The sequence below is a fragment of the Carassius carassius genome, chromosome 15 (genome assembly GCF_963082965.1).
Source record: "Carassius carassius chromosome 15, fCarCar2.1, whole genome shotgun sequence".
Lineage (NCBI taxonomy): Eukaryota > Metazoa > Chordata > Actinopteri > Cypriniformes > Cyprinidae > Carassius > Carassius carassius.
The window spans coordinates 17,414,441-17,428,873 of record NC_081769.1 but is presented as its reverse complement, the minus strand read 5'-3'; the positions used below and the strand labels follow the sequence as shown (position 1 = coordinate 17,428,873).

Sequence of the window (14,433 nt, the reverse complement as noted above, 5' to 3'; positions counted from 1 at the left end):
AAAAAATAATCTTTATATTTTAAGAGGATATGTTATACTAAAGAGTTTTTCTTCGTTAAGTTTTTAATAAAACTGTTTGGATTGGATTGTGTTATGTTAACCCAAATATTCGCCCAAAAAAGAAAATCACCATCTTAAGCCCCTTCACAGTAATTCCAGTAAATTCCGGTAAAATTACCGGAACAGCTTTACCGTTAAATACAAAAATATGGTGTCCACACTGGCAAAAATTTGTTTTTATTGGTAAAGCACCTTTCATACATAAGTTTCAAAAAAAAAAATTTGTGTATAATTTTTTTATATCTATAATTGTTGTTGATGTTTTCATTTGTATGTTAAATGTTCAAATTTATGCAGCTGCTTTTGGCCCAGAGACATCGTATTAGACGACTTTAGACGTTCTTTTAGCTTCCGTAAACAATGCATCATCTGCCTCAGAATGTTACGATTGGCCCAGAATAAAGTCTTGTCAGCGTGTTTTGTCAGCGTGTTTTGAACTTGAACATGCTCATACTGGTAAGTTGACAGAACAAATTTACTGGTATTTTTGTAGAGGTCCTGTTCACACATTTCTTAATGGTAATTAACAGTAAAGACTATGTGTGAAAGGGAATTTCCACTCTTGTAATGTTTAAAACCTGTTTAAATTGGCTTCATCTGTGGAACACAAAAATATTTTGAAAAATGTTTTTCCAAATGTTTTTAATTTTTGTCCATAAAGTAAAAATGAACTACAACATTAAAGCCAATTGACTGTGATTGTATGGGCAAAAGAAGAAAAAAGTCATTCAGGTTTGGAAAGACATGAAATAAGGGTGAGTTTCCCGGTTTTGAGTTTCCCCAAAGAAACTTACAGTGAATTCTTGTTTGAAAATACATTTTTTAATCCAAAACCCTTTTTCGTGGATGTTAAAGCTTCTTCATGGAACCTTTATTTTTAAGAGTGTATTACTTCAGGAAGTCAACACAAACAGGAACAATGGCTAGGTATGTGCGGCTGAGGAGAGCACAGCTAGGAAGGTGGTGTTAGCTCTGTATCCTTCCAACACCATCTTATTTCCTCTCCCTCAATTTCGCACTCTCTCTTTCCCTCCAGTCCCTCTATCCTTCTCTTAGATGCGCACAACCACACTATATTCTACAAGAAATAATTGCTTTTGTCTGAAAGGAGTACTGGAGGGAGGGGCCCGAGCGCCCCGTTACCTCAGCACGTCGAGGGGGTACGCGAGGGACAACCGGTCACTGCTTTTCATCTCTTTCACTTGACCTGCGGATGTCATCTGTCAATAGCGAGATGCTAGAGAAGGACAGGGACAATGAAGCACATCCTTCTACTGAACAAAATAAGGAGAAAACGTGTTTTGTTGCAGATGGAAAAACCCCCCAAAATTGAACACAACAAACAACTACAACAAGAGACATAATCATGTTATTTTTATTACTATTATAAAATGACACATTTTGTTGCTGCATAGAAGTAGATTTTGAAATGATTTGTATTAGCAACATCTGTCTGCATCTCGGTCATTGCCAAGACTTCTGAGCCTGAGCTCACCGAGAGTTTTGCTGTGTAGTGGAATCGATTTACTCCTATCGACTGGAGTGTTTAGCGTATAGATTTTTCTATTTAAAAATCTATATTGACAATAATCTTGTGTGTAAGTGTGCCGCAGCATGGTTGTAATTGACAGGACGTGATGAATTGGCGGTAGGAGAGAGAGCAGCGAGCGCTCGGTGATTAAGGCCCCCGGGAGGTTTTGCTGGCACGAGATTTCCGAGCACTGTGTTTCCCAACCCTGTTCTTGGAGGGCCCCCCAACTGTACACATTTTGGATGTCTCCCTCATCTGGCACACCCATTTCAGTCCTTTCAGTATTATACTGATCAGGTGATGGGTATAATCAGGTGTTTTTGCTCCAGGAGCAGAATTGGGAAACTGTGTGTAGCACACAGCCTGTTTCGCTTCTGCTGGTGTTCTGCACATCATATTGGTCAACAGTGTTTATTGACAAATACAAATATAATAGTTTTTTAGTGTTTTACTGATGAGCTGATGATCAGGTACTTGAATTGAAGACATCTTGAATATGTTCTGTTTGGGGCCCGAACTGATTTGGGAAACAATGTGTTTCACACCGGCTCTCTTGAGATCAGCCTGTTTTGTTTCTGTTGTTGTTCTTCACATTATGTTGGTATTTAATGTTGGTTATTGACGAATAAAAACACAACAGCCTGTGTGACTTAAGAGATTCTCAGGTGTGTCCAAGAACATTTACACTCTACATTTCTATGCATTTTTGCATAATCTGATTGATATTTAACAAAATTTAGTTGATTTTCATTTATGTCAGTAATGAGTAGCTTAAGCGAACATTACACTTTAGAACAACTCGCATGTGGTTTTATTAATCAGTCTGTTGGTACACGTGAACGCCTCATTTGGAATAACCAAAAAGTCCAAGCAAAAGGATAAAATTTACATACATTTTGGTAATATTAAATACATTTAAGAAACACATTTTAGAATTAGACAAATTTTCTTTTACTATGCCTTGTACTATCAAGGCATAATGATTACAAAAACAAACAAACAAACAAACAGCATGTTCAGTATTTATAGTGCACTTGTTTATTAAGCACAGGAATGGTGGTTAATGAGTTACCTAAAATTATAGTTTACATAATTTACTCACTATGATGTTGTTCCAAATATGATTTTCTTTCTTCTCTTGAGCACATATCAAAATAATACCTTGGCTGGGTATTTTTCAGTACAATTAAAGTCAATAACAAAGGACAAATAAAAAGCATAAATAAATGACATGAACATGACTATGACTAAAATTTAGAGATAAAAGATGTCAAATGATTAAAATGCAATGTAATGCAAGAGTGACTTTTAAAATGTTTTTTTTATAAGCTACAAGCAAATGAAATTTAATCTGAAAATGGTATGCATGTAAACATGGACATTGAGGGAAAGCCTTTCTTTTTTGTATTAAGTATGAATAAGCTAGTTTCGCTCGCTATATTAAAGAGTGTGGTGATGTTTCTACCCTTATAATCTACATGAGATCAATAAGTGTCGCTAGAAAGAGATGTTCGTAGTTGACTGTGATTTTACCTTTCAGCGAGGCGAGCACAGGGTGTGTGTGTGTGTGTGAGAGAGAGAGGAGGGGTGTGAGGTGGGGGTTATGTGAGAGTTGTAACGGCTCCGCTCGCGCTTCAATGTTGCGGACAGCGTGGTGGATTCAGAGCGCGCGAGCGTAGGGGAGGAGAGCGTGCACGAATGAGCTATTGGGGTTCCCAAATAACGGGAACAGGCAGACAGACCAAAACACGCAGGCGGATGGACGGAAATATAGGCAAGTGATCTTAAAAACCAGCGACGTAACGAGCTCTTTTCCCCTTGATGTTTTCGTGCTTTATTTATTTGTTTGCCTTGTTTAGTCATGTATCGATTGATTGCGTTTTAATTACTGGCGTGTGACAAGGTGCGTGGGCGGAGGGGCGAATCCGGCGGACACGTTGAGTTGCCTTATTTTTCTATAGATTTTTAATTTCAGTGAGCAAAAATGAGCAGACGGTTTTAACCACGTTTAGTGACTAAATGAATGTGTAGCCTGTAGCTGCTAGAACAAGGAAGAGAACTATAGAAGAGCTAGACCAAATAGATTCACCAAAAAAAAAATGCACCACATATCCAAGTAATAACAGTATCCGCTGTCTTTTATACGTTATACAGTCAGGGTGTGAAATCTTTTTTCTTTATTAGGACAAATGCAGAACCTTCATTTTATTCCACAAGCAGATAACCAAAGTTAAAGCGACTGCGACCAGGCCAGCTGAACATACAGTGGTCCGTGTCGACGAGGACAGACACTTCAGTTTACAGCGAGAGATATGCATTCATAGACGTTCGCAAACATAGTAGATATATGCCTTTGAGTGACAGAAACATATATGTTCGGCAAGCAGATCGAACAGTTATACCAAATACTGTAGCTGAATACCAAAACGAATAGACAAACGTGAAAGTAATAGTAAAATAACCCACGTTTGTCTTGTTTTAATCCGTCTATCCGCCTGTGTGTGCGCGCGCTGGGAAAATACAATCGGGCTGCGCGGGTCTTCGTATCTATGCATGTAGATCAAAAGTAAACTACAAGCTCAAAAGAAAAGGGTTTTTATTAAAACATGTAACTGGAAAACCCACGCATAAACGCAATTTTATGAATAACAAGGTATTGTGTCAAAAACGCTTGGAACCAAAGTGAGATAAAGCATCTTGACACAACTGCTAAAATTGCAAAGAAAAATCAACAGCAAAAAGAACATCTGATAAGAACCAGACAAGAAGACGGATCATGTTTGTTCCTCTGCCGGTGCCGTTTGTCTTGCCGAGAACTGCCTCTGATCTCCACGCCTGGCGCCTCAAGTCCCCGCTGGCTCTGCGCTCTCACTCCGGTAAGGCTTTCTTCCAGAGCAACCACCTTTCTTTCCTCTAAAACCGAATCCAGTGACCGCACTCAGTGGCCTAATCCCCATATCCCTCTTGTGAATGAAACATCCTCATTTGCCGTTTTCTGTTTTGTGTCGCGCGCGCTTGCCGCCCTTTCCAACCTTTCAGTTTAGTCCAACCGACGCGAGTCAAGTTTGTCTACAGCAAAACTAACGCTGCGCCATCGCGCCTTAAAATGCAGCTCAGGTCCGGTTTGTTTTGTCGAGGTGTATCCTAAATATATTCCCGTCTCGTTGGGCTTAGTTTCTTCAGGGCTCCGCATCCGTCCGCCTCCTCCTCTCGCCTCTGCCTCTGCCTCCGTCTCCCCCGAACTAAACTCGCGGTGAGCTGGGAATATTCATGCCAACTTATCGATCTCCGCAGGATCGATTCCGGGGCCGGCGGATCGAGGGGAGAGAGGAGAGAATCAGAGCAGCTACAGAGAACACAAAAACGAGCATTTGTGCTATTTAAACATCTTATGTTTGGCTCACAAATACAGATGTATAGTGTGATGGTCAGGTAGATAATTGCACTTGTGATCGGCTATATTAGCGCTTTGAATTGATTATCACATTAATTTATGTGTAGAATGTGATTTGCACCTCGTCTTTTGTAGTAAGAGACGGCGAAAGGCAAACGATGACTGTTTTCACTATTGTTTCATTGCGGGAACTTGCCGGTTGTTCGGTGGCTACATAAAGATGAAAACAGAAGGAAGCGGGGATGGAGAAGGAGGGCGGGGGTGGAGTAGGAGGAGATGGGTGTAGTCTGAACTGAGGAGGCATAACTGCATAAGCAAGCTGCTCTTATGTTTACTGGGTATGTGACGTGTGGGAATACAATGAAATTATTCAGTAATTTAATATAGAAACTGTTTTCTTTATAAATTATGTTTATTTGTTTATTTGGTATTATTTTATATGAAGTTTATATGAGTTATATGTTGGAAAATGTATATTTCATTTGGTGTAAAATAAAATGTTATGCTTTAAGTATATTTTAATCATCATTTTGATAATTGTTTTATACTGTAGATATTCATGCTCTTGTAATGAGCACATTAACTGAGGGATTGAATCAAATATTTGGAAAAAGATACAGTTCTCCTTATAAATTTAGCTTAATAATAATAAAAAAAAATATATATATTTTTTTTTTTGACAAGTTATTTACATACAGGGCCTTTTTCCTATTATGGTAGAAAATCCAAGATTGTGCTTAAAAGGTCTTCAGACATTACTTTTGTTCATTTTTATGCATTCAGAAAGTGTTTTAAAGTGGCAATGGAAAGTGTTGCGTTTATTCAGAATTATTATTATTATTATTTATTTTTTTGTTTTTGCAACCTCATTTTACCTAGTGGGATTGCATTGTTCTCTAGCTGTGTGGTTTTACCAATTCAGAATTTTCATAATTCAGAGTCTTACAGGTTTTCTTGGGCTTTGGGACTGAAGAATGATGCAGGATGATAAAAGGGAAGGATAATGAGCCTCTTCCCCTCAGAGATTAACAGGGCCAAGGGAGAGGAGGAGGAGTATCATGCCCCTTTCCCTGAAAAATAGCGAGTGTCAAAAGAAGATAAAAAAAAGAAGGCAGAAAAAAGAAAAAGCTGTGGACCACTAAAGGAAAGTAGGTGCAGATGACAGTGAAAAATAGGAACGAGTATGGAAAACCGAATTTGAGCCGGAGAGGTGATCTTGAGCTCTAGGCACAGTTTATATGGACGCAGTTGTCTAGCTCATTAGGTATGAATGAGAAGCAAGGCTGTAAACTTTGATGTTTAGATCTACATAACACCTAATTTCACATAAGTGGGTGAATGGCATGTTGAAAACTATCTGATTAATAATTTCACAAAACTTAAATAATTTGACTAAACATTTGTTATGTTAATTGTTCTTCACAGTCAACTAAACCTCGGCAAAATCTGAAAGCAGCAATCCTTCATTTTTATGCTGTCGAATACCATTACGGCCAGCAGAAATATGCATATCTCACCGAAGCCTCTTGATCACCATGAGAGAGAGCAGAACCTATTAACTATGATCCAGTTACTAAAATATGCAGCTATTACACCCTTTTCCCATTAGATAACGGATATAGACATGGACAGATGCAGCGATAGAGATAATCAAGACCTATTCTTGTAAGTGGTCTCGGGAATTATTGCCATTAATGGCTCCATTAAAGTTTTATGTGCGTTACAGTAACAGGCAGATCCTGGAGGATGAGAGAATATTGACTGAGAGAGAAAAAAGTGAACATTAAGCAACATTTAGCTTTGCATGACTTATGAACCAAGGAAAATCTGTCTTATCTGTTCTTACTGATTTCAACAGAGTCAAAGAAGAACTACTATACATTTGATTGATTAAGATAAAATGACTTTAAAAGTACTAAAAGATCATTGTCTCATTGTCACAATGACAGCTGACAGTGTCAGAAATGGAATCCATATATTTTTGTAGCTAGTTATTTGTTTATTTTTGGTAGCTTTGTGTGAGCGAATGTGAGAGTAAGTGTTTTTATAGATCTGGGCAAGTCCTGGTGTTAAGATGATTGGCAATGACAAAATGTCAGCTTGGGTTAGTTAGTAGCATAATGGGAAATCAGTAGATATAAGGAAGATGTCAATACAGAATTTTCTACTGCATTCCTGTCTCTCTCTCTCTCTCTCTCTCTCTCTCTCTTACACACACACACACACACACACTCTTCCACCCTCTCTTGCTCTGATTGATATGCAATGTCATCATGATGTTCGTTTAGTGACAGTACTCCCACAGGTCTTTTAGTTGTACTGTTAGTTTCAGCCGAGCAGAAATGTGTTTGCATCTGTGTGGGCTGACCTTCTGTAGTGTATTAACACTGACAGCACCCTTCTCCTCATTAGCACTACTGGAAGACGCAGCTTTTCACTCTGTAAGACATTCCCTAGAGTTCTTTCCTCCCAGTGACCATTACAAGCACACACACATTGTGTATTTATCCAACCAGAAAGACATTACACTTGAGTCTGCTCTGCAAACTGATGATGAAGATTTTAGACTGAACTTTCTGTCACATACAAAGTTTAAAGAACTCACAAGTGCTTGCAAGTTGATATTCCTCAAATAAATATAAAAAAACTGAAAAAAAAATCCAACCAAAAACACTAACTATTCTCTCAACCTTTCATGCACTATAATGTTAACCTTACATATTTCTTATACCAACTGTGTGCTTAATACGCCATATGTATACCTTAACTGTTTTTTTTATCAGTTTATAAACATAAAAAGTTCAAAAATTAAATTTGAATTTAATAATTTAATTAAAAAAAAATTGTTGTGCATATAAATTTACTCATTGACATAATGACAAATAAAATGTAACAGACTGCGTTGTTATTTTGAGTAGTGGATTTTGAATGGTCTTCTTTCTTAAACACATTTGCATATGCAATTGTGATTGGTTCTCTTTTTCCTATACATTATTATTTACTAACTGCCACATTTAAAGAGCATTTACACAAAAACATGCATTTACACAAAAATTTTAGATGCAATGAAAAAACCTTTTACTTAAGCACCATTTGTTGACAATGCCGTGCCATGCATGGGACACTGCATAAGACATTAAACTTCTAGCTTGATGTTTACATAAAAAACAATGGAAAAGTAGACTGCAGAAAAGCATTTTGGGTGAACGGCCCTTTATACCAGTGTTTCCATGTTCCTGGAGGCATTTTGGATGTCTCCATTATTTGATCCACCCATATCGGGTTTTCGAGTCTCTATTAATGAGCTGAGGTGAAAAATCAGGTGTGTTTTGAATAAAAAGAGCTTCTCCTTCAGGAAAGGCAAATCTTTTCGTTATTATACTATCTTTCTACCTCATTTTTTTTCTCATACAAAAACACTCTCTGGAGGTGTTGGTGGCTACATGATGGCACAAAAGTAGGCGAAGTGTTCAGACAGGCCCTTAATCAACACATCTGTGAGAGACGGCACCTGGTCAATACACCCCCTACCAGTACAGCAGCACTCACACAGATTCAGCGCTGCTGTGTTAATTTAGTGTGATTATCTGGCTGCACATGTGTATTTGTGTGTGTATGTGCACATGTGAGGAGAGAAAGAGAGAGAGATTAATCACATAGAGAGATATATTTACCTCAGACACACAGAACTGTTGTGTGTGTGTAGATGGATCGAGGATCGGGACTAGAATGAAAGATGAGCGTAAATAGACATGAACGAATGTGTTGATATTTGACATGGCAGGTGCATAGTGGCTTTACTGACAAATGGATGTAATGAAAGAAATTTAGATTAGTGTGTGTGGTAAACAGATGGATTGAAACAGAATTATGCCACTTTTAAATCTGGTTCCTGCTTTGACTCTATAAGGTGAAAAACAGACATGAACTAGTTTAATTTGTCCTTTCAGCAGCTGCTGTGTGTGTGTGTGTGTGTGTGTGTTGATAATAGAAAATGTGTAATAAAAGCTTGCTCTTTGATTATGTCCTTCACTCCTCATGAACAAGCTCGAGACCTAAATCTGTTCTCTTCCTCCATTTCATTTAAGATTTATAGTGTTCAAGGTCTCCCGTTCACATGTAGGGCTTAGTGAATGTTTTTAAGGGCTTTTCCCCCTTTCTTTTCATGCTTGAAATGTGTTCTGGTGACATGTTTTGATTAATAATGCCAATTAGTTTATTAGTTATTAACAAATCATTTTGGGAATTAATTCATATTGTATGATAATGATGTTTCTCATCTTATTTATATGATCTTATAGATACAATATGATTTAGATTAAATTAGTGGTCCAATGTTGCAGTGTAAACTTATGCATATATAGTATAAAGTATTTCAGACTGGATGCTTTTAAGTAAATGATAGTAAAAAAACATCAGTAAAATGTTTTATCTTATATCATTCCAAACCTGAATGGCTTTCCTTCTTCTGTGGAAGACAAACAAGATATTTTGAAGAATGTTGGTAACCAAAACATTATGGACAAGAAAACAAAACCCCCACTAAAACCTTTCTCCAAATATCTTCTGTTTTATGTTCCGCAGAGAAAATAAGTCATGATGATATTTCATTTGGGTGAACTGTCCCTTTAATGCCTGTAAAACTTTATTATCTACCGTAAAATTAGGTAAGAAGATAAATGCAGTTTTAACCCAAACAGGGCACTTAGAACCACACAGTATTTTTAACTGACAACACAAGCCGAAACCACCAGCCACCTACCCGTACAAATCTTGTAATTGGCCACATGCTGCCTTGAGTGACAAGTATGATCATCAATCAAATTAAGATGGAGAGAGGGGAGGGATGGAGCCCGACTCCCCAGACAGACTGCTGTTAACAGGGTTTCCTTCAATCTGGGTTTATCGATCAATACGTGGCTTGCCAATTTGTACGCTGCACCTGAGTACATAAAATGCCTATTGCATCAGATTACTCGAAGTTTATATCCATTATGCAGCATGTTCTCATCACTTCTATAAGAGCAAATTGTTTCCATTCACTTGCAATAGCATTAAAACAGAGCAGCAGAATACTGAGACATTTTGCCTTTAATTTGACAGCCTTACTCATACATGCTTTGATGGGATAATTGTATTCCCTCAAAGCAATTTGTACTGAGAGTTTATTACCATCAGTGCATATAAGCTTGGTTGGTGTCTGGGATTTGATGATGCAGATGGGCATTAAACCAGGAATTCTGGAGGGATCACAGCTGTGGAACGTATCCGAGATGACGTTCAATGAGGGAGCTTAGGCAACATAGCAGAAGTGATTATGGTCGAAAAATACATTGTACTGCAGATTTTATGAGGAATTATTTTATTAATTTACAGCTCTCTGAAAGATAAAATTCTGATGTTGCTCATGGTTTTGGATTTGTAATGCACGCCATTGCCTGTGGCAACACTGTATATCAGACTGGGCAACTGAAACCGTCACTACATTCATGTCACCGCAACTTTTCTCCTTTCATAAAAATGCAGTTGGCACCATCTTGCGTTTTAGTGATCGATTTCTAGTAAAAATGGTCTTAGCAAACTTAAACTGTAATTGATAGTTGCTCACCTTCATTTTGTTCCAAACTTGCTATCTTCTGTGAAACATATAAGATCTTTTGAGAACTGTGCATTTTTTTCTCCATACAGTGGAAGTCAAAGGCAACCAAAATGGTTTGTGTTTACAAATTATTTTACAATGTTACACTTGTTACAGTGTAATTGTACATGTCAGTACTGAGTAATATTATGGACAACATGTACTATAAGGATAGTGTTAGGGTTAGGATTTGTTTTAGGGTTCTTGCATTATGCATAGTTTAATGTTATTACTTTAGTAAATACATTTATCATGTAAAAAAAGGACTCTAAAAAGTGTTACCCAGTTTGGTTACATTCTTCAAAAGATCTTCTTTTGTGCTACTCATAAGAAAGCATGAAATATCAGAATTTCCAATTTTGTGTGAACTAAAGGTTAGTAAATATTAATACTACTGTAATATAGTTTAATTGTTCAACTTGTCGCAGAGCTGATTGTTTTGTACGTGGTAGTGGATTATTTCTATTTTTTTCTAGTGGAAGGTACAAGGTACTGTGTAGGTAATATTGTGATATAATTTCAAATCAATTGAGTATTTCATATTTACTTATTTTACTTATTTTTTATTTATTTTGCTGCTGAATAGTCTCCTTGTCTCTGTTCTGTAGCCTACATTATCCCTTACTTACATGTCTCTTCCAGACAATAACATGATTTTTAAATGGTATGCCTCATAAACGCTGTCTGACCTTTTTGTTTGTTCTCTCCGTATTGTTGTCATATTACAGTGCGGGATGTTTAATGGAGTTTCTTTATAAAGGCTTATCTTCTACCCCTGTCCTTCTCTCCGTATCTCTTGCTCTCTCTCCTCCAGTCCTGGTGTGGCATGATGGAGGGATTTTTAAGGAGATTTTCTTTCCGTGTTCATTGGACGTTGATGAGCTCCTCTGTCTGTCGCTGCTGGCCTGTCATAGCCTCAACACTGCTTATAGCAAAATCAATCGGTCTCAGTCACAGAGGGCGAAAGAGACGAGAGCGTTAGTAGGCGCTCCATGCGCACACACACGTTCACATACCCAAAGTTTATAGCCAACAAACACACACTTAGTTCAACTCCTGCCCTCCCTCACATCTTAAAGATGGGATGAAGGGATGGAGGGAAAACGCATGAGAGGAAAGGATGACAGAGGAAGAGAGGGAGCTCGAGCGAGGGACAGATAGTAGCATTAAAATTCATGGCTTTTTTACTCTCTGTGCTGAAAAATCAATAGTGTTTACTATGAATGAGAGGAGTGCAGGACAGCAGAGCTGGGGGCAGATAGACGGGGGGTGAGAGGGAATGGGGAGCTGGGGGGGGCTGACTTCATTACTGGAGGCAGAAGCATGAGAGGTCAAGGTTAAAGACTCAACCTAGCGGGTAGAAGGTGGGGGTAGACTACCATTTACTCACAATGCTGCAATAGTAATGTGGAGTCAGATACAACAGCCCTATCAGTGTAAATGAGAAGATGTCGGTTTGGGATCCTTGCTTTCTCTATCTCATGTGCCCACTGTATTCGCTCGTGATCGCGTGGATAAGCATCTGTAAATTCACATTTGGATGGTCCTGGAACAAGTTGGATGTTTTGTACCCAGCTGTGTTGCAGCTGATAGCAGCATCTGCCACTTTTGTAAGTTTTAACGAATCTTAACAACTCATACGATGCAAAACACTCCGAAAGTTAAGGGGAAAAGTCACATACCCTTTCTTAAAGAGCCTGGGAAAAAGTTGATTCTTCTTCAGCCTCTAGTTTTTTAATATATTTAGATAGACTGAATTAAATCTCTGGTGTGGGTTTTTATTTGGGGTTCAATACATGGTAAGATCAATTAACAGCGCTTGTGGCGTTATATTGATTACACAGATATTTCTGTTTAAAAAAAGCTTAATCCAACACAAAAGAAAGACAGAAACTGAGGGCTTATAAAGGGCAGGCAACTAAGTAGTAAATTAACAGATTAACAAACTCAGGTGAAAAAAAATAAATGATGATTAACTAATAATAAGAACAGGAAATGAACCAAATAATGACAGACAGGAACTAAACAGAAACCAATACGTGACAATTTTAATGTGGAAAACCACTTGCCTATATTTTCTGTGGTCTAATTTTGTGACTTCATTACTATGATAGCATAATATATATATATATATATATATATATATATATATATATATATATACACACACACACACACACACACACACACATATATATACATAAGCTTAATATTTAAAAAACTGTCCCTATCCATTGTAGGTGTATTATGATAAAATTGAACTTCATTTTCTGATCAACATTATGCCACAAATGCTGTCCATTGAGTTTAAAGGGTTAGTTCACCCAAAAATCTAAATTATGTCATTAATAACTTACCCTCATGTCGTTCCAAACCCGTGAGACCCCCGTTTATCTTCGGAACACAGTTTAAGATATTTTAGATTTAGTCCGAGAGCTCTCAGTCCCTCCATTGAAACTGTGTGCACGGTATACTGTCCATGTCCAGACAGGTAAGAAAAACATCATCAAAGTAGTCCATGTGACATCAGAGGGTCAGTTAGAATTTGTTGAAGCATAGAAAATTTTACATTTTGGTCCAAAAATAGCAACAACTACGACTTTATTCAGCATTGTCTTCTCTTCCGTGTCTGTTGTGAGAGAGTTCAAAACAAAGCAGTTTGTGATATCCGGTTCGCGAACGAATCATTCGAGGTAACCAGATCTTTTTGAACCAGTTCACCAAATCGAACTGAATCATTTTAAATGGTTCACGTCTCTAATACGCATTAATCCACAAATGACTTAAGCTGTTAACTTTTTTAATGTGGCTGACACTCCCTCTGAGTTAAAACAAACCAATATCCCGGAGTAATTCATTTACTCAAACAGTACACTGACTGAACCTCGGAGCCTCAGACCACATCACTGTCATGCTAATGCCTGCATACAGACCACTCATTAAAGTCGCCAAACCAGTTCACAAACAGATTAAAGTGTGGCCAGAAGGATCATCAGAGGTTCTTCAAGACTGCTTCAAAACAACTGACTGGGACATGTTTAAGCAGGCTGCCACATTCAATAACACCACTGACCTCCAGGAGTACTCGAAGACTGTCACTGCCTACATCAACAAGTGTATTGATGATGTAACGGTCACAAAAACCATCACTGTGAGAACAGCCAGGGCCAACCTGTCCCGCGGCATCAGAGAGGCTAAGAGACAACACTCCAGGAGGATAGCTCATCAATTCAGCGACAGCAGAGACACTAGGAACCTGTGGCAGGGGATACAGACCATTACGGACTACAAGCCCCCACCACGGACCTGTGACAACAACATCTCTCTGCTAAATCATCATCTCAACATCTCTTGAGCAACAAAACAGCACCACTGCACAGAAGACTCCACCTCCTCCCGGCGACCAGGTGATGACGCTGACCCCAGACAGAGTGAGGAGATCCTTCAGCAGGATCAATGCATGCAAAGCTCCGGGTCCTGACAACATCCCTGGGCATGTACTGAGAGACTGTGCTGCAGAACTCACTGATGTCTTCACAGACATTTTCTGACATCTCACTGAGTCAGGCTGTTGTTCCCACATGTTTTAAAACTACCACCATCATCCCAGTTCAGAAGAAGCCATCTCCATCCTGCTTCAATGACTACCGTCCTGTTGCACTTACCCCCATCCTCATGAAGGGCTTTGAATGGCTAGTCATGCACCACATCAAGTCTGCCCTCCCCCCCTCCCTGGACCCCTTCCAGTTTGCATATCGGTCCAACCGCTCGACCGATGATGCCATCTTCACTACCCTCCACTCAGCACTC

General features: G+C 38.5%; 1 protein-coding gene across 5 annotated transcripts in view; it reads left to right on the top strand.

Moving 5' to 3' along the window:
- Positions 1 to 3,285: 3,285 nt before the first annotated feature.
- The window catches only part of LOC132158300 (POU domain, class 2, transcription factor 2-like), a 41,901-nt gene continuing 30,753 nt past the window's right edge, over positions 3,286 to 14,433 (top strand). For all 5 annotated transcript variants that reach the window (XM_059567655.1, XM_059567652.1, XM_059567650.1 and 2 more), the window contains exon 1: positions 3,286 to 4,467. In XM_059567655.1, the coding sequence (XP_059423638.1) occupies positions 4,368 to 4,467 (100 nt within the window). In that variant the 5' untranslated portion in view covers positions 3,286 to 4,367. The remainder of the gene's footprint in view (positions 4,468 to 14,433) is intronic.